Source organism: Epinephelus moara, chromosome 10 (genome assembly GCF_006386435.1).
Source record: "Epinephelus moara isolate mb chromosome 10, YSFRI_EMoa_1.0, whole genome shotgun sequence".
NCBI classification, from domain to species: Eukaryota; Metazoa; Chordata; class Actinopteri; order Perciformes; family Serranidae; genus Epinephelus; species Epinephelus moara.
The window spans coordinates 17794186-17815710 of NC_065515.1; the positions used below are offsets into that span (position 1 = coordinate 17794186).

At 40.9% G+C, this 21525-nt stretch overlaps 1 protein-coding gene across 2 annotated transcripts in view; it reads right to left on the reverse strand.

Moving 5' to 3' along the window:
- Positions 1-21525, reverse strand: part of mcoln2 (mucolipin TRP cation channel 2) — a 23889-nt gene continuing 2364 nt past the window's right edge. Inside the window, exons 3-14 of one of the 2 annotated variants that reach the window (XM_050054327.1) lie at positions 19118-19291; positions 17725-17881; positions 17049-17127; positions 16866-16962; positions 16579-16678; positions 14943-15055; positions 14411-14560; positions 11907-12008; positions 11655-11777; positions 6625-6831; positions 6188-6324; positions 1-473 (exon numbers count right to left, since the gene is read on the reverse strand). In XM_050054327.1, the coding sequence (XP_049910284.1) occupies positions 437-473; positions 6188-6324; positions 6625-6831; positions 11655-11777; positions 11907-12008; positions 14411-14560; positions 14943-15055; positions 16579-16678; positions 16866-16962; positions 17049-17127; positions 17725-17881; positions 19118-19291 (1476 nt within the window). In that variant the 3' untranslated portion in view covers positions 1-436. Of the gene's footprint in view, positions 474-6187; positions 6325-6624; positions 6832-11654; positions 11778-11906; positions 12009-14410; positions 14561-14942; positions 15056-16578; positions 16679-16865; positions 16963-17048; positions 17128-17724; positions 17882-19117; positions 19292-21525 lie in introns of those variants that run through there. The other variant, XM_050054328.1, reaches the window with a different exon arrangement.

A 21525-nucleotide genomic window follows, 5' to 3' on the forward strand; every position in this document is an offset into this window, starting at 1 on the left:
TACATACAAATGAAAAGGTCATCTTTACTGCAATCTTTACCACACTTGACAAATAAATTACATCCAGCACTGCATAATGTTGTACCAGTGTTTGCAGGCACAGCCAAATGCAGAAAACACTGACTCTTTGGCACGTAAATACACATACAGACCCTAAAAAGGGCCACTAGACTTCTCAACAGCATCCTGAACTCCCACTGATACTGTTATAAAACCTTTGTGTTTCCAGTTCCAGCTCTTTAATTCGAGCTCCAGTTTATTCTTCAAGGGAGGGAACTTTTGGTTGGTGATTCATATTGCACTTGACAGAATCGGTTACTCTACACTTAGCAGGATTTTGCTGTGGATCGCTTGAGCTCACATTCTGTATCAGACTTGTGAAATCGTGTTCCCAGTGTCCTCCTTCTCCCTGATCCGTGTCCCCTGGAGACAGCTGTCAGCTGATCAGTATGACATCATCACTTTCAGGAACTCTGCAACGACAGGATTTAAAAGACGTATGAGACACCCATTTTCTCATCAACACCACCATGTAGTACGTGCTTTCTACTTTTGGTAATAATAAAAGGATTTTAATTGATGTATCAGCACATATCTCGACAGTAAGTCAACTAAGGCTCAGTGTGAAACTATTATCCCAGACTGCTTCAGAGTCATTTGTCACAAAGGTCACAGGAATTAAAATTCAGTGGGAGCAACAGCTGCCTGTTCAGACTGGTGAGGTGTCGTTAAACTCTTGCTCCATTTAAAACTGTTGAAATAATCCCATATATGCATCATCATAGTCGAAGCCTATGATTCACACCAGCACAAGCATGGCTCTTTATTCTCTTATCTTCCACCTTCATGCAGGTTAGTTTGACCCTGACACACACAGAGAAACAACGAAGGAATGCAGGAAGAGATCTGGATTTCTGGTGACTATGTGTAAATGACAGCCTTGCCAACATGTATCCTTAAAACCATCTTGTGTTGGGCTGTTTGCTCTCAAGAGAAACAGCTAAATGTGTTTCTGTTTCATCAAATCTGTAAACGATTAGACATTTTTTTCCCCTTCATCTTTATGATCTGCCATAAGCAGCACATTTTATTGCTGAGTTTGCAGACAAGGTCTCAGACTTTAAGTGCTGCAGCCTTTTGAGGATGTGAATGTATTTCACAGAGAGCAGGAAGTTGTGTCCAATCGTTCTTTTGGAAAGCAAAGCCGACTCTATTACAGCACTCTATTCATACATTACTTCTATGCAGAGCTTAGCACTTCCTTTGTCGTATCTCTTTCAAACATAATATCCACTTTTTGACTAAGCTGCTGAATTACACTGTGTCATCATATAGAACTGCAACAGATACATTTAAGCCTTTAAAGTCTGCAGGATTTAGTGGTATGTAGTGAGGTTGCAGAACTGAAACTTTGCGCGTGTGCCAAGTGTGTGGCTGACGTGAAAAGGTGAATGGTCCTATCCAAAGCCAGTGTTTGGTTTGTCCATTCTAGGCTACTATAGAAACAACACCGCAGACTTTGTGGTAGTGGACTTGCTCACTATGTAGATATAAACCAACTCTCTCTCACATCAAAATGACAGAATAGGTTGATTTTCATCATGAAATGGTCACAGTTCCTAGTTTAGATGACAAAACTACATGGTTAAGCGGGATTTATACTTGTGCGGCAGACCCTTCACACATTGCCTACGCCGTTGTGAGCATTTATACTTGTGCAGTGGTGTGTCTGTGTCACTCTGCAGTTACACCTCCAAAATACTAGTTGGCAGCGGGGTTTCTGTGAAGTGCTATAAAGTTTATTTGATTCAAAACACACCCAAAACACACATTCAACATGACTTAATAGAGACAATTTCAAACACAAGGACACAAATCGGCTTGACTATAACTCGCAAGATTCACAAAGCATTCATCTTTATCTGGACACATTTTCCCCACAAATACAACATGCTAATGTTTTTAGCACAAGCCTATGGCATTTTACATTGTATAAATTAGCCTAGTGACGAGCGGAGATTTCCTCTGGTCATATGGAGCCAATAAATTACACACAAGACTTAAAATGCTATTTTTGTGGAGGCTTTATTGTCTTCACAATTTATTGTTTCTTATCTGTGAAATAAAAGTAAATAAAAGCTTTATTTCCACTGAGGGAAATGGTGTCAGCTTACAGAAATAGACAGGAGGTCTGCGTCGCCGCGACATGTAGTTACATTTCTGCGGAGGTGCACGTCAGGCTACAGCATAGATTCAGCGCAGAAGTAAATTCTGCCTTAGGTTGAGGAAACATTATGGTTTGCCTTTAATGTGCTAACGTCACATATGTCACTAGCGTAGCATGCTACACATACTAGCGCACTAGGCTATGTTGTTGTTAAAAGAAGTCAACATTGACTGTGGGACGCAAACACCGGTCTTCTGGGTGAAAGTCTTGCCTATGTTTGACCCATCCACCACCCTAAAGGGGCTTCTTAGATATACATACAAAATTACACAGACTTTGTCACTTTTTATTTACTGTGCCCCTAGAGGGCGTGGCCTTACAATAAACATTAGTATGGGTCGTCATAAGCTGCTTGCACAGTCGACCTATGTGGTTGTTTATTCAGAGAGAGTGGGCTGATGTAAACAGGTCACTCTAAGGTAACAAAAACACAAAGATTCCTATTTACAGGTGATTATAAACTAATTAAAAAACATAGTTCCGAGCATTTTATTCCAATTCTACCGATCAATGCCCCTAAATCCTACACACTAGTCCTTTTTGACATTCATCAGCTAAATGTTGCATCATTGTTTCAGCCTTTTCCATACCTGTCCGTTAAACATTCAATTTCCAAGACTCTTGAGCCACACTACATTTTTTCAACTTCATATATTAGTTCCCAATAACAAGTTTTAAACTCAAGCAAAGAGCGACTCTTGCTCCTCAACTTGCTCTCCAAACAAGAGTGCAGTACAAGAAGATAACAGTAGGAAACAGCTAATTACATGTAGATGAAATTTCATCCAGTCAGACATTAGCATGTTAGCCGAGACCGCTGATCTAATTTATGTGAGCACAGAGAGACAAAGACACTCACAAAAATGAAATTTTGTCAGTGCAGATGCAGCAAATGACTGCAATTACAGAATGAGTGTAACTTGACAAGAGCGCTTTAATGACAAGAAGTCAACCAACTCTAAAAAGGCCATTGGCAGTTTAAAGTTAGTCTCCTTAGAAAGGATGCGTGCATTATGTTGCATTATTACACATTATTACATAATGGCTCTGTAACTGAGACTAAACTTCCTTAAACACTCAGACATCCAGAGCAGGAAAACCGGATGGCTCGGTGATAGAAAACGGCTGTGGAGCGTGCAGGACAGACCGCAGAGTCAGAGTGTTAATGTCTGGTAGAACAATAATGATGGAAGAGCACCGAGAGGAAAAACTGATACTTAGATTCTGCAAGAAAAAGAAAAAGAAAGATGTTTCCATCTCTAACATATTCAGCTTTTTTCCACTAATTGCATGACTCAATTATTTTACAAAGGCTCTGGCTTGCAGAAAATAATAGTCTGTAAGCAACCACTGCACAGTGCTATACAAATGACTACACTAGCTGCTGTTCTTTTTCTGGGAAAAACAAAATCTTTTTGGCCTCAGTCATAAAATGGACTTCTTTTTTCTTTTTTAGGTAGAAGGATGGTGATGATTATAGAGACGAAGCCTGGTGTCTGTTTCCTGATCCAAACAGGGAAATTGAATGATATATTAAAATGTTATAAAACTTTTTACAAATCTGTAAGAATGCAGAACCAAAAGCCAAAGGTAGACACCGCAGTCTGGTGACACTGGTGACTGTTTCTACTAAACTGAAATGTTACAACTAAAAGCAGACAGTCAAACAGGAAGCGATGACTTTTCAGCAAGCGCCAAGTTGTGCGTTAATTCTACAACGCAGCTTCAGAAGCGACATGATGAAATGAAACGTGCCACATGCAACTCACTATTCAGACATACTGGTAAATAATGGTCAGAAATGTCCTCTGAGGACTCTGAAGTCCTCTACAAAATTAAACCACACATCACACACCAGAGAGCCACTGCACTATACTGTGCTGCACAGGAGTTGCACCACACATCACAAATCAAGTAACTCGTCCCAACTAACCGCCGTGCTTTGACAAAACTTTCCCGGCTCAATTGGCTGAGTCTTAACTGAGTGTTGACCGTGGCCTGTTTATTTGGGAGGCAGCGCAGCAAGGAAGAACCAACGGCTGGGGGCTGAAAGGGAGTGGAAGAGGGGGGTGTGGGGGTTCTTCCCAGCGCACAGCCTCAGTTTCTCTGTAATCAGCCCATCACTGGGTGTGTCTGCATAGCTCCCACCACTAATTTCATTGCTCTCAGACCACGTAAGACCGAGCCAAACCACAGCGTGGAGGAAACTCCAGTCTGCTGCCTGCTGATGATAGAGATTGGCTCATAGAAAAGGAATGAGCAGAAAACGGGGACGTATAGACAAATGCGATGTCTTGCTGTAGCAACAAGGTGTAAGCAAAGCAAACTGAGCTTTCTACTCAGAAATGTTTGAGTGACTAAGTTAAACAGGGATGTTAATGTAATCTTGAGAGGAAGGTTTGCTCCGCTATGTTGTCGATTCATCTCCAACACACACAAAAAAAAAATCAAACTACTACACATTAGGTTCTAAAAACAGCTGGGACATCTTTCTAGAGCTTCAGTGGTCAGTCGATTAATCAATTATTAAGCACTCTTGGTCAATTTGATTGCTCCTAAATGTTTCAGTAAAGTAGTTTTAAAATTTGTACCCATTTATGTATTATAACTTTTTCTTTTTGTATTGTATTTGTATTCAAACTGGATGTTGAGCTCATGTATTTGTGTTGTGTGACAGTTGTATTTGTCTGTTTTTGTTTACTGCTGTAACGATGATTAACTGTCCTCTTGGCCATGTCGCTCTTGAGAGAGATTGTTTTCTAATCTAAATGAGACTTTTACCTGATCAAATAAAAGATATAATATAATAAATACATTTACAAGGACAAATGCCAAACATCTGTTTGCTTCTTAAACTACAAGGATTTGTTGCTTTTTTTCCATTTTATATCATTGTAAAATGAGTATCTTTGGGTTTTGGATGTGACCTTGAATTCATGGGAAACTGTGACATTTTTCAGTAATATGTTATAGACAAAGCAATTAATTAGCAGATTAAATAATGATCATAATAATAAATATTATTAGTTGCAGCCCTACATCTTTCCCATTAAAATTTGTGAAAACAGCATTTAAAAAGCACTTAAGTCTATAGAGGTTTCATGTGTGCATTGTCTGTACACAGTTCTCAACATGGAGGTGGCTGAGCCAGTGGCTAACAGCTAACAGTGCTAACTCCATAAACAGCGCTAAACAACAGCAACAGCGCTGACAGTGTTAGCCAGGGTGGGTGCTACACCTCTGCAGCAAAGCCGTCCTAGTATCAGCTGTAACTGCCGTATGAGCGCAGTGCAAAGCAGTAGTGATGAGCTAGCCAGTGGGATACACACATGCTCTAACATACACGCACGGCCGGACCACCATACCACAACTAACTACAGAGAAGTTCAGATTACAACACACACAGAGGGAGCGTGATGTTATTCTCTGCTCAGAACGCAGAAATGCTATACTGATGCTCTGAATGATAATTAGAGTGACAACTCAAATAAAGGAAGCTCACATCACTGTACCGCCCATGCTGTTTGTATGGCATCATTGATTTCTGGTAAGTGCAGCGCAAACGCATCACAAAAAGGATTGTGTATGAAATAAAAGATTTAAAAAAAATCATCTTTAACATCTTAACAAACCCCTTCACTGAAGTATAGCAAAGCAATTTCTAATCAGGGATGCCCTTTCCCACAACAGTTAAACCAGTCAAAGGAGGAAAAGTCCTGATAGACTACACACAACACTGTAGTGTGACAAGACGAAAGCCTGAAGGAAGAAATTACAGAGCATGTTGTCAGTTCAAATCCTAAATCAACTGTGAAAATGCAAGCATAACATTGTTCATATTTCAGTGATGAGAAGTCGTGTTTGCACAGTGCAGCTTCCAGGTATTAACGTGTGTGTAGCAATGTGTCTGAGTAAAGATATGATCAAAGCATCATGACATGACTGAGAACACTGTCATACCGTTGGCAGCAGCACAATGCAGATGAGTATCTGACGTTAGCGTCTGTCTGACTGCTCGATTCTGCGACAGGAAAATCTTTCTGCTCTCTGAGGAACTTCTGCAGGTCCGTCAGCGGGAACCCGTCCTTTTGGAAATTCTGAGGGTGAAAACACAAAAGAAATGCAAGCAATTAAACAACATATTCAAAATTGCATAGCAGCACCTCTTTTCAGTGGACGATGAAGAAGAATCTAGACAACATGGAACAAACAATTAAAAGAGAGTCTTCAGATTCTGAAATTTCAGCAGAGTAGTTTTGCACCTACACATTTTTGGAGGGTTTCAACATTTGTCTTGCGACCAATCAATTTAATCAATTGTGTCGAGGGGCGTGGAATTAAAGTTGAATCTGTTAAGTACCACAGCTTTCAACTCACTAAAACCAAAGCAGAAGTACCTTGATGGTCTCGTAGGCGTCGGTGATAAGGGCGATGAAGAGCGACAGTACCATGTAGATGAACAGGGAGATGAAGGAGTAGAGGTACACTCGGCTGAAGAGCCACACCAGAGTGTTCTTGTCCTTCAGCTGGGCGAAGGTTTCAAACATGTCGTCGCCGTTCAGCAGGGAGAATAGACACTCTGCTACACGACTCAGGCCCTCAAACTAGAGACATGGAGGAGAGGATGGAGATTGGATTAAAGTTATAAACGGGTAACACAAGTTAATACGTTTTGAGATTATGGATAGGATAGCAAGGCTGAAAAATCTATTTCTGCTACATTTAGAAATGCTTGTTTTAAATCTTCAGACCCCTAACAAAAGAAATTGAGAAAAGAAAAACTTGGTTGAACTGACTCAATGACTCTGTAACATGTACAACCTGTGGCGCAAGTAGACGTAGGTTCATTTTAGGGGTTATTAATTAAATATTCATCATTTAATCTTTTTTTTTCTTCTTCTTTTTTTCCCCCTTTTTTTATTTTTATTTTTTTCTTAACTCTATTTTACTTATTATTATTATTTCTGTTTTTATTTTATTTTGCTTATTGTTAGGTTTATTTTTTTAGTTATTTTTTTTTAGTTCTTTTATGTATGTGGACGGGATGATGGATTGGGGTGGGTGTGGGGTCTGTATGAATATACGCCTTGAAAACTGCTGTATATATTTGTGTAATTTAATGAAAATAAAAAGAAGTTAAACAAATAATCATTTCCAATCTAGTAACAAGCGAAAAAAAGCTGGGAACCAAAAGACCACAAGAAGATGCAAAAGTACTAAGACAGTGGTTTCCAATTTGTCCAGCCACAGGGTCCAGATTCTTCCTTAGGGCCGTTTCATAGTCGATGCAAAGGCACGCAGACGGCAATGCATTGGGACGCATTGGCCGCCATGATGCGTGCTTGCATCTCAAAATGTGTTGTCCATTTTTTTGATACGCAATGCAGCGGCGCGTGTAATACCATGCGTTGCCAGCGGGGGTGATCATGCAAGTTGAAATTAACCACTTTTATTATTCACAGAAGAAGCAGTTATAAAATATGGCGGGTGAGGAGGAAAAACTTTGTGAATTCGTACGGGTACACCCCCATTTTTATGACAGTTCTAGTGCCCTGCACTCTAATAAAATAGCAGCACTAGCTAGCTACAGCAGTACTAGCTAGCTGAATGTACCGGTGACTCTGCTACCCCCTATTGCGCGAGCGATGTATTGCATTTCAAGTGTCGCCCGCGTCGCTTGCGTTTAATGTGTTGCCTATGAAAGGAAGTGCGTTGCTTGCGTCGCTTGCTCGCGTTGTATGCGTCGACTATGCATAGGCCCTTAGTCATTAGTTCAAGGTCCACACAGTTAAATATATTCAGCGTTTGGCCATGTCGTTGAGCCAGTTTGCTGTCTCTGTCAAGTAGCTGTCTGTTCTGTCACTCTTTCTACAGCAGGAAACAGCACTTCAAAATAAAAGCTCTGTGCCAGAAAGTCAATGAACTTTTTTACAAACTTGACACGTCCGTGAGTCACTTGCAGTCCTTTCAGAATTGCCCCGCGACCCCCCAGTTGGGAACCACTCTACTGTGTGACACAAGCACACCCAGTTAAAAAACTTTATTGTGTCTGTATGCTGTGCTTTTTCCGAAGTGCATCTTTTGAAAGAATATAGGACATAATAACTATGTTTTCTTTAGTGTATAATCACCTGAAAATAAGAATCATTGCGTTTTAGTTACCTTAGAATAAGCTGTTTATACCAACATGGGGAGCAGGTCCTCGTCTATGGAGACTGCTACACTGCACTACCATGTTTCTACCAAACACTGACTCTGAATGGGGCCATTTGCATTTTTGCGTCGGCCACCAAAGTTAGCAGCCCCTTCGCCAGGAGAATGTCGGAAAACACAGATTTTTCTTTTTTTTTACGTGAAACTGCTTTATTCTGTGTTTTTAATCAATTTAAATCACCAGGTGCATTTGTTTTGGAGAGGAATAGACCTCTGCAGATAATTCAGCTCCCTGTTAAAAACCTCCTGAGCAATGAACACTAAAGGAATTCTGACCAGGAGAAGTTTCAGCTGATTGCAATCTACAATCCTCACCAATAGATGCCACTAAATCTACCTAAATTTCACACACTGCTCCTTTAACATAGTTTCACTAAACACAAATGTTGGTCCTTACAGAGATAGGGTTACAAAGAAGGAGGAGGTGCAGGGGACCAACAGAAGCATGACAGTTGATAGAGGTGGAATGATAAAGACAGGAAGGCACACAAAAAGAAAGATGGCCAAAAGGGTGAGCCTGTAAGCCTGACACAAACGTTATGAAAGAAACTGTGATAGCATCTAAATACAACATCCTACTGCGAGGGTATGGATTCCAGCGCTTGAAGACGTGTGGGATGGCAAGTCCAAGAACATCCTCTGTTTATTCCTTCAGTAAATACACAGAGGATCCTGGAGGGGCTGACAGCACACTACAGGGGACTCCCCGAGCCGCCGCAATGTAAATATCGTGACCAATTCTCAGTGGACTGTAACGTTGGACAAACAGAGAACTGGAACCTGTTTTAGTTCAAATGCAGACACAACAAGGCTGCAGATCACTTTCACTTCCACTGAAACTGCAATTAATGAGACAGTAATGTTATAAATAATAAACTTGTCTTATAGGGTTGGATATGGAAGCATAAATGTATTTAACAACCAATCCTGTACATCCTGTGGATATGATTCATCACTCAGTTCATGACTCAAGAGCATGGGATCCTCAAGTAAACTGACCAAACAAATGCACTTCGAAAACAGTCCGCAACTTATTTACAGTAGCTACTCCTCTTAAGTTTAAGACTGTAAGCATTTCCATTTGGTCAGAGAGACATCACTTGGCCCCGGGCGGCTGATTTCACTCTATCTCACATCTGTCTCCCCAACAGTACGAGCACCGCCTTGTTTAGACGCCCACTGCTGCTCAGACTTCCGTAAATTATTTATCTTAATGGGCGAGGACAGCCAAACACACACATACTTTCCCTGACGGCACTCGGCGTCCAAGGATCTCCCACTTAAGGTGATCATCTGAGTTGAAGCTGTGGACCTCGCTCATCAAAATAACCCTGTGACTGCACTTTAGTTTCTGTTGACTTTGTGTTTTCAGAGTATACAAAAACAAAATTTTCTGTTCCTGAATTTTTGTTATTAATTGCAGCATGTGCAGTTTTTGCTAGGGTACGTGAACTTTAAAAGGCCAGTAAACTTGCTCCACTTTGGGTGGCTCAATTATCAGTGTTGTGGTGACTCAGGGGTTTAAGATGCTGATCATGACATCCCCAGTTTGAGCCCTGTAGGCGACCTTCATTGCATGTCATCCCTCTTTTTTCTCCCCGTATTTCCTATCACCTCTGCACTGTCCTTGTCTGATTAGGGAGACAAATCTTTAAAAATACAAAAAATGTGGTTGTTTCAGTGACAGACAACGCTGTGGATATGTGTGTGTCCATGTGTGTGCATGCATGAATGTGAAAAGAATGTGTTCCGGTTTCAGATTTTCAAGTTTTGGTTTTAAGGACAGAAAGCTGCTTTTGATGAAGCTGGATGTTTCATTGACAAGACCTATAGTGACACCTAGTGGTTGTATATTAAGTGTCTCCTTGTTCCTGGACAAGAAAGCTATTTAAAGGACATTATGTTGGCACAGCAATTCAAAAGCTAAATAAACATGGGACAAAGTCTGATAAGTTGCAGTTTTCTGAAACAATTTTGAGAAAATCTATGACCTATAATCAGCTGTATTATTTATTTTTAAATGGGGTAATCATATCATCAGACACCTGGAGGGAAATTTGTAGTGAGGCACATTTGACGACTAATTCCAATATCTGGCGAGAGTTTAAATGGAAGGTAATAAGATATTTCCAGACCGCACAAGTAACTGGATAAAATGTGGCCAACAAACTGGAAACAACACTCACATTTTTTGGGCCTCACCCAAGTTTAATAACTTTTGGAGGGATGTGTTAGATGCCCTGAGAGCAGTGTTCCATCAAAATATCCCTAAAGATCCAAGGGTGATTTGAGCGGAGGGCAAAAATGTATCTATTACAAATCACTGTGGGGGCTGTGATTAAATGTATCACAGTTAGATGGTTGAATCCTGAACCTGAACCATTAAGTATAAAAACAATATGGGAACTGTATGAGATGGAACAAATCACATATGCATTGAGGCTGCAAAGACCAAAATTTATAAAGAGGTGGAGTCCTGTAATGAGTTTATTAATGCAGTAAGGGAGCTCTAAAATCTATATCCCCTTTCTAGCCCCATCCCACTTTTATATTTTTAAGTTTACTCTGTTTTTTATTTACATTATTTGTTCTTCTCCTTTTACTTGTCTTAAACCTGGACACAAGACATTACGGCAGGTAAAAACTTTGTACAATGATCAAATCACTGTGAGCTATGTAAAAACTACTGCTTGTATAGAATGCTGAGGTTGAAATAAAAAACAAGTTTAAAAAATGGGGTTAACATGGTACAGAACACCTGCGTTCATTCAGAGCAATGCACATCGATTTATACTTTTGTAATTTAGAGAATATTTTGTACTCAGAACATATAAATCTAATGTTTCTGAGTACAAATGTGCACACTTAATCTAAATAACACAATGTAATTACCCTGAACACTGACTGGACTCAGTCTGAATAGATTTTGTTCAATCACAGAATGCTGTTTCAGCCAATTTAAAGACGTGCACACATAGATGTTTCGGAACTCCTCGTGCAAACTGATTCTTGCAGGCTCAGCAGTTCTGCAGGAAGGGGCTAAGTCACTAAAACGAGCCTTCATAGTTCCCCTAATTTCCCACAACCCTGACAATAATAGCCAGTGCAGAGATTCAGACCAGCAGCTGCCTCCCTCACCATAAACTCACTTCTCCAATCTGTGGCTCTCAGGCCTCCAAATCCCCTGCTCTCACAGACCAGTTAAAAGAGTTACCTTCTCATGGTAAGGCCCCAGTACGATCCAGCCGCAGAAGGTGTAGCCGAGGTAGATCATGCCGGCACAGCAGCAGAAACGCAGGACTTTGGGGAAGGCTGCTTTCATGGTCAGAATTAACACCTGGACGCACAGGAAGTACGGAGACATGACGTTATTTTTAAGCCACATCCAAACCATGACAGAATGTGTGAAGATATTTGATTATAGGGGTTAAAATAAACCATGATCAACGAGAGATAAAGGACTCACATTGTATTTCTGGAAGTATCCCAGGTACCTGATGACGCCGACCCACACCATTAATGTCGACGTTCCCAGGAAGATACTGCACACATCATAACTGGTCAGACTCTACAGGGGAGGGAAACAAAATCAGAAAGAGCACAACTGTTTACTCTTTGTCTTACTGGGAAATCCGGCCCTCAGTGAAGCCCTGTGGGATTAGCTAATATTTAGCCTTAGCTGTGCAGCACACAGGTTAACACAGAGTCAGCACAAGTTACACAACTTTAAGCAACATGACTGTGGTTATGATTTTACTGCAACAGGCATGTCACTTGGGAAAAACTGATCTATGTAGATTATTTTATTAGGGTTCAAAGTACAATGAGGAACCGAAACATCTGATTAATTGTTAACTAATGTGTGACATAATGTGACATTTGACTTTTGTGCTCTAGGTTTATAAAACAAATACCTCAGGGAGGACATTTTGTACTCAATAAATTTAATAAATTAGCCATGTTCCCTATATCGTGTTTCCCATCGTGTTTACATACTTTATTACATGTTTTATATTCTTCATGCTGAGAGTAATCCAGTTGTTTTTGTAGTTGTTTTTATCGTTTCTTCATTTCCCCGTTTGAGTTGACTTGACAAATTCAGGGCTTTGTCATTTTGCTATCATTTGAAAGGTTAAAATACTAGCAATCTGAAAAAAGGCAGCCATTTTGACTTCCTAAAGCAGGAAAGGAACAGGTGGAATTAGTGAGATCGAAAGCGATACTTTGCCAATTTTCAACTAGCTTTGTATCAACACAATGTGGGCAGTATGTGTAAATGAACTGTGGAAAACTTTTTAGGTGTAATATGAGTGTGTGTGTGAACAGGAAGTGGGCACCATACTGTTTCCTGTATCGTGTAAACAGAGATTGAAAAAACTGGGATCAAACGGTAAAACTAATAAGCAGCGTAGACCAAATATGAATCAAGATTCTGTTACTGCATTGCCTATTTCTCATCTAAAATGTTTTCAGAAACATAATTTAGCTCATCGTTTAACTGTAATATGAGATCTTTTGTCACCAGCCAGCCACCATATTTTTTCCCCAGACGTGTAAAGCCCAGTTCAGAGTAAAGATTCACAACTACACGAGTTGAAACAGGCAACTACCTGCAATGCGTCGTTCTGCAACACTCTAAAAACCTGCCATTCACACCAATGCAACTAGATGAGATGGTGTATCATGTCTATGCAACAACTCTCTGTACTTCTGTTCTGATTTCCAGCTTTTCAGGCTTATTTTGTGGCTGAATATAATTTGTGGCTTCTTAAAATATGAATGACGATAGTGATGGAGAGATACTGGCTACAGCTGTATTTGTAGTGGTGACTAAACGGCAAAAAACAGAAACAAAACGAGCACCAGATGGACTGTATTTATAATAAATACGCCACAAAGACATAATTGTCCAGCGCCCACCGTCTGACTCACTGTGAGGATGGAAACAGGGGGCTCGGCGGGGAAGGAGCACCTGCAGCAAGCAAACACACCATCCATAGTCATCTTGACTTAAACAGCAGACTTCACCATAAGCCGATTGGCTGTTGAAACAGGTGATGTGCTTTACGTTCTAAAAACCAGCCAGCGATTTGACCAGCTGAGTTGCAGGTGACACCATCAGCCGGCTTGAGTCGAGCTCAGACGGCCAGTTCACACTGCTGCAACTTTTCTCTGCAACATTCAAAAACTGGTTTCCTCACGGCACGAATCTTTGGTCTGAACTGGGCTTTAGTCACATTACGTCTCCCACCAGCGAGAGCATTTATTGGTCCGGTGCGGCACAGTGCATTCTGGTAGTTGTAGGTTTTCTACCTCTTCAGCAAAAGGAAATGCCACAGCCCTTTTACTCTGTTATGTTAAAAGTATTTGTGTCTTTCTATTGCATAGACAGCCCCGTTTTATGAAACAACCATCTTTCCAGCAGTGAAATATTTCTTTAATGACGTGCATTTCCAGATCACTGCCAAGAGTTATCCTCAACAGCACACTAACCACTAACAACAGGAGACCGGCAGTGCTTTCCTCTAAAACAAAAGCTCAGTCAGAGGGGAGTGTGAATAAGGGAAATGTTTATTTCTACTTCTGTGAAGCTTGGGGTAAACACTCCACATGGTGGTTATAAAAAGGACAGACAGTCAGGTTCAAATAAATAGGTCAGGTCTGAACTGTGTCTACACTGAATCTTTTCATTCCAAAGTCCACCAGACACTGAGACACTCCCTGACTTTTAGTACTCAGTGGCTTTATAAAAATCACAGGGTGATCATCAAAGGTGATGCTATGCAGATAGCTCCACATTATGACGCTGACTGCTTGAAATTTTTAGTTTTAATTCTTTTTTGAAGTACTGGGAGAAGAAAATTAATACAAAAACGTTTTGTCGACTCCCCTTTCACATTTATTCTAAGTCAGTTTTGGGCCCCATACGGTAACTGTCTCTCTAGGACAGAAGTACATGATTCAATTTACCTTTGCTTGTATTTCCATCTTCAGTATGGATCCTACTATGGCCAAGAGGTCGCTTACGATGACCAGCACATACCAGCCGTTCAGAAACTCGCCCTGGTCATCCTCACACACTTTACGGTTGTAGTTCTCATGGGAGAATCTGGAGAATCTCTGGAAAAAAAAAAAAAAGACACAAATGTAAATTCAGTCTCACATAAAAAAAGATGTACAACAAAATATAAATTCTAGTCATCAGATAGACATTACAACAAGATGCTTGTGTTGCAAATGCAAGACACATTCATCCATCTGTCTACATGTGATATAAATGGTACTTCAGATATCGGAATAATGCTTATTGTGACATCTGGTTTGAGAAGAGGAAAAAGATAAAAGACTGAAAGGTTATAAACAATTAGAAACTACATAAAGAAGTATAGACTAATGACTAGAAACAGGAAGGACTGACAGAGGAAGAGCCAGAGAGAAAGAAATAAAAGTTATATATAATTGTTATGTACGACATTATGTGAGCAGAGACTGAACAGCTGACCTGGAGTAACCTGACAGCCAGCACAATGGAGCGGGTGCACAGCACAGCCGATGTGAGGCAAACAAGAATGACGAAGGCGTCAAACACCAGCAGATAGTGTGTGTTCTTCTGAGCTGAAACAGAGACAACGTGTGTGAGTGTGTGTGAGCAGGAGGTTTATCTTTCACACAACTCCCTCACACTTATTACTGATAAGTGGGGGTTTCCAGGAAAACGCCTCACTAACAGTCAACAGTAAAAGGCATTTACATCTTGTGGGCCAAACAGGATCGTTTTTATGTTTTCTGAAAATACAGACGTTGAGGAATTTGGGGAACATGCAGTACATAAAAAAATTATAGATAACTGCATAGAAGTATTTACAGGCCACCTACCACAGAGTTTTTAAATAGTAATTGACATGACTTCACATACACTCACTGGCCACTTTATTAGGTACACCTGTTCAACCGCTTGTTAATGCAAATAGCTAATCAGCCAATCATGTGGCAGCAACTCAATGCATTTAGGTATGCAGACATGGTCAAGACGACCTGCTGAAGTTCAAACCGAGCATCAGAATGAGGAAGAAAGGGGATTTAAGTGACTTTGAAAGTGACATGGTTGTTGGTGCCAGACGGGCTGGTCTGAGTATTTCAGAAACTTTCACACACAGCCATCTCTAGGGTTTACAGAGGATGGTCTGACAAAGAGAAAATATCCAGTGATCGGCAGTTCTCTGGGTGAAAATGCCTTGTTGATGCCAGAGGTCAGAGGAGAATGGCCAGACTGGTTCAAGATGATAGAAAGGCAACAGGAACTCAAATAACCACTGGTTACAACCAAGGTCTGCAGAAGACCATCTCTGAACCAACAACACGTCCAACCTTGAAGCAGATGGGCTACAGCAGCAGTAGACCACACCAGGTGCCACTCCTGTCAGCTAACAACAGGAAACTGAGGCTACAATTCACTCAGGCTCACCAAAACTGGACAATAGAAGATTGGAAAAACGTTGCCTAATAAAGTGGCCGGTGAGTGTATATTACATTACTAATTCAACCTCTTTCCCTCATGTAAATTCTTCCTTTGAACCTTTAAACATTATTACATTAATTGTAGGGCTGCACAGTATACTTTTTTTTAATCATCAGCTTAAATCACATCACGAAAAACTGCTACTAACTCTCTCAGTAAGGCATCATCTGATTGGTCAGAATCTGCATGTGAGTGAGGATGATCAGACTGGTGCTGCTGTAATACAGCATGGTTGAAGAAGTAAACGGAGACAAGATGAGGGCAGACGAAAGTGCAAATGCCACAGACGAACTGGTGCCTAAAAAAATAATAGCACACCAGCCGTCTGCCAATATTTTGGACACAGAAGAGACGAACTGGCACAAACAGAGGTATTGTGCAAGTCTGAGTGAAGACCTAAGCAAACTTCAATAACCGTTTTATTCATAGCAAGAAACAAAAACTGTAGGTTTAATTCATGAGGTCAACAAATTATGGATTTTAAAAGACAGATTGGACAAGACGAGTGAATTTGGCGAGCTCCAGAAGCATTTTGTCAGGGGGTTAAAAACACAGTGTGACATAGAAGTGACAAGAAAGGGAGAAATTTCTAAATATTCATTTCTCAACTACACCTCACCTGTCCCAGATATCTTCCAGTTTTGACACGCAGAGCTCTGAGTATCTATGTCCAGGAAGATTTTCACCTTTCCACTGTGACACTGGTTGTCAAATGTTATCTAAGGGAACAAGGCCAAAGAAAAGTAGATTAGTAAAATAATGAGATAAGAAGGTGTCTTATCATTAAATGCTGTGTGGGCAATAAGTTTGAAAGATAAAATTGGTTTCCTTATGGTGTCTACAAAATATCCTCTGAATGATGGAAAGATTCAAATTGGTCCCCCGAATGTTATGGCTGAACCGTACCGTAACGTAGAACAAGTAGCAGTCAGGTAGCTCCCGTCTGCGCACCGTCTGCAGGTTGATTCCTTTCAGCTGGAAGGTTATTTTGATGTCAACAAGCCTGAAAGCACAATGGAGGATTTTAAATAACCTTTTTTTTTTAAACATTAGAAAAAACATGTAAATTATGTGTGTTTGCTTGTTTACCTGTAAAAGTCCAGATCGAAAAAGGATGAATTCTGGGTTCTCGTCTCGTTAACAGTCTTTGGATCATGTGACAAACAAACTGAGAGATGGACAGAGAAAATGAACACCCTCACTGAGATCTTGTGTGTTGTTTCTCATAATATTTGTCATCAAGTAATTCAGATTCTACAATAACACAAACAATCTAAATCTCTTGAATGCATTGTGTGTCTAGAATCAACTTTTTTGGCAGTTTTATACACAAAATCGGAAATGTAGATTCCTTTAAAACAGTGGTCCCAACTGGTCCAGCCACAGGGTCCAGATATCTCTCTATAGTTCAAGGTCCACACAGTTTAATATATTCAGCGTCATACTTGTGTTTGGCCATGTGTCAAGGTAGTTTGCTGTCTCTGTTAAGTAGCTGTTTGTTATTCACTCACTCTACAGCAGGAAACAGCACTTCAAAATAAAAGCTCTGTGCTGGAAACTCACTGCACTCAAAATAATCTGTCTTATACAAAGTTGAGCAAATCACTTGCGGTCCATTCAGAGTGGACCCACGACCCACTTTTGGACCACGACCCACCAGTTGGGAACCACTGCTTTAAAACACATACAGGTACATAATCTAAAATTTCATGGGCATTGTGTTTGTCTATTCATTTATTTTCTAACCTTCAGTGTTCCCTCTCACCTGTTTCTAGCTGGGCATCTATGTCATAGGCCTCTTCCGAGGGCTCCACGCTGCCTCTCTTGTAGTATTCTTTACAGATGATGAGAGGCAGCCGGTTACCGCCTTCATCCTCCGCGTAACTGATGGGACCCACAGAGAGCCGGCCCAACTGGCTGTACTATAAATATCAGAAGCCTCAGGTAAAACAAACTGCACCAGGGTGGTTACATAATAATGGAGAGAAGCTGTAAACGGTTACATCAAACACAATGCCTGGGTAAGTAAATAAAATGAAGCAGTTCCCTTCAGAGCCTGTCTCACAGGGTTAACAGGTTAATGATGAATAGTTAAAATCACATTGCGGGTGTTTACATTAGCATTGCAGTTTTGAGTGTTATCCTGGTTATGTCTTCACATGGAACATCAGAGCTTATCCATGTTCCTGAGACTGTGATATAATGTTTACATGTGTTACACAGATGAAGGTGTACTGCATGAAAAAAAGAAATCATATCAGTGGCATACGGTAGTTGGGGTTTGCCCCAGTGCATGCTTTTATGACAGGCCCTAGTGCCAGACTTTGTGCCGAAACTGCTATCGGATGTTCTACAGTATTCAGACACCATCAACACAGATGTTACTAATCATAAGTGCAAATCTGTATATGACAAAAAAACAAATAAGATAAGAACTTATCTATTTTCCCGTGTTTTTATTCTTAATATTTGTGCCTGTAACTATTCCCTGCTTGGAGACCACTCGCTAAAGTTAGACGCTCAATGAAGCTCAGCGTAAGTGCAATCAGGAAGACTTTTTTATGCCATATTTATTCACAATTTTCCCTCTATCCCACTCCCATTGCATCCATTCATGCTGCTGCTGCCAAACTTTAACTCTCTTTCCTCTCTGCTCCTGTCAGCTGTCATTTTAGGTGGAATTGTCACCCCCTCCTCCACCCCGTTCACCTCCAGTCATCTTATCCAGAGCCCAGGACGAGCTCATCAAAAGCCCACTCCTCTTCACATCCAGATCCTCAGCTCCCTCTTCATCTCATCTCATCAACATCACCAGCATTATGACCCCATAGGAGGGCTTCCCTAATCTACTATGTCTTTACCACCCTCCTTGATTATGTGACATCACGATGGGGTCTAACTGCCAAAGACTTTTCACATTTCTTACTTATGTGCACATGTAAATAAATATTCTCTTGTCCCATAACGAGTCTCTGCTGATTGAAATAAGTGATTTAACCAAAATATTGTGTTATATATTTTCAGTTAAACTATCAGACACACATCCCACATCTTTAATCCATCCCACGTGACATAAATGCCACATTACAAACATTATTTCTCAACTGAACTCACAAGCACGGGGTGTAGGAGCGTTAAGGTGAGGGGGTTGGACTTGCCTGATCCATGACATGAAACAGACTATCGTAGACACTTTGTTGAGTGTAGACAGCAACACTGTAGTCGTCCTCATCCACCCCGCTGTAGTCCTTCAGGAAAAGATTCTTGAGGGCCATGGTGTTCTCCTCCTTATAGGACACCACCAGCTGGTTGTTAAGGCCAAACAGGATGAGCTACGAAGGAAACGACAGGGGAAGAAGGGAGCATTTATGTTTCATGTATGCTTAGTGATGGTACTTAAGTACATTTAATTTTTGGAATGTTTTCAAAGCCAAGCCAGTAACATTTCTTAAAGGGAGAGCTCAGATCTTTTCAAGTGGGGTTGTATGAGGTATTTATCCATAGACAGTGTATTAAATACAGTAGATGTCAGGAGAAGCAGGCTGGAGTCTCACATGGAAGCTGAGCAATGTACTGTTGGACGGCATCAGCAACAAAACGTGTTTTAGCAAACTAAAAAAAAGTCCCACCTTTAAAAATCAGTATCAGTTTAAATGTATGATATATTTAGATTTTTTTCACTGCTTTACATTGCTGTCAGAAAGTGATTTCCAACTGGAAAATTAAGCAGTTACATCGCTCTCTTCAAAAGGCAGACTCCATTTAGAAAAAAAGCGATTTAACATTGCTGAACACAGGAGGTGCTGGTCTACCCCTGCCTTAAAAAGTTATTTTGTTTTATGTTATTGTGTGACTTTGGTGAATCCAAACTAATCCTTTTAACACTAACTAACTACCTGATAGAGACAGCTGTAGACCAGCAGCTCCTGTATTCAGGGAGCCCAAATTGCTGTTTTTGTCAATGGAGTCTGGTGGCTTTGACGAGAGCATAAATGGGGAACTGAAGCTGTTAGCGGCCTCCCTGGTGGAGCAGGCTGTCTGACAGAGAGGTAAAGCAGTTGAAACACTCTCAATGTAGCGTACACTTAAACTGATGTAGATTTTTTTAGGTGGGAATCTTTTTCAGTGGTTAAAATATGTCCATTGCTTATCTTCCATGGCAGTACTGCTGTCATTTCTCCAAACTGGAGGCGTGCCATCTTTGCTGAGCAACAGTTTTGTGTGAGAGGAATTAAAGGGCTGTTCCAGATACACTGAACAAAAATATAAACGCAACACTTTTGTTTTTGCTCCCATTTTTCATGAGCTGAACTCAAAGATCTAAAACATTTTCTATACACACAAAAGACCATTTCCCTCAAATATTGTTCACAAATCTGTCTAAATCTGTGTTAGTGAGCACTTCTCCTTTGCCGAGATAATCCATCCCACCTCACAGGTGTGGCATATCAAGATGCTGATTAGACAGCATGATTATTGCACAGGTGTGCCTTAGACTGGCCACAATAAAAGGCCATTCTAAGGCCTAGTCCACACGAGCACGGGTATTTTTAAAACCAAACTTTTTTGGCCTCCAGTTTTAAGAAAAATCTGCGTCCATACGAGCGGTGTAATAAAAATACCTCCATCCACATGACACCGCAAATTCCACTATCAAGCAATGTAATACACATGCCAAAGCAGTAGGTGGCGATATAACTCCTAACTGTAAGGCCATTGTAGCCAATCAGAAGGCAGTAAAACGTCATTACCGGAAAAACAACAACAAGCGTACTATTATGCAGTAGGAGCAGTCTCCATAATAGCACACTCTTGCACCTCTGTTGCTGGATGTGGTTGAGTAGCGTTAGTTGTATGATACAGCCACAAAGTGCTGATATGCTGCTAAATAGCAGCAGTATTGTGTTTAGGTCCATCCTCAAATTGTCTCGCACACACTGGATCGGGTAATAATACAGCTGTTTTCTGTTTACGTCGCACACTGTGACGTCACACAATGGAGACGAGACAAAATAACTGCGGTTATCCTGTCCACACATGACTGCTGACACCGGACTTTTCCAAAAAGTTCACCCTGGACTCCGGTTACAAATAACTCCGGTTACAGGGGCCCCAAAACTGTGGTTACGTGTGGATGAAAGGCCAAACCGTGAGCAAAGTGCAGTTTTATCACACAGCACAATGCCACAGATGTTGCAAGTTTTGAGGGAGCGTGCAATTGGCATNGCCAAACCGTGAGCAAAGAGTCACGGTTTTATAAATACCCGCGCTGGTGTGGACAGCCCCTAAAATGTGCAGTTTTATCACACAGCACAATGCCACAGATGTTGCAAGTTTTGAGGGAGCGTGCAATTCAATGCCACAGATGTTGCAAGTTTTGAGGGAGCGTGCAATTGGCATGCTAACTGCAGGAATTTCCACCAGAGCTGTTGCCCGTGAATTGAATGTTCATTTCTCTACCATAAGCCGTCTCCAAAGGCGTTTCAGACAATTTGGCAGTACATCCAACCGGCCTCACAACCGCAGACCACGTGTAACCACACCAGCCCAGGACCTCCACATCCAG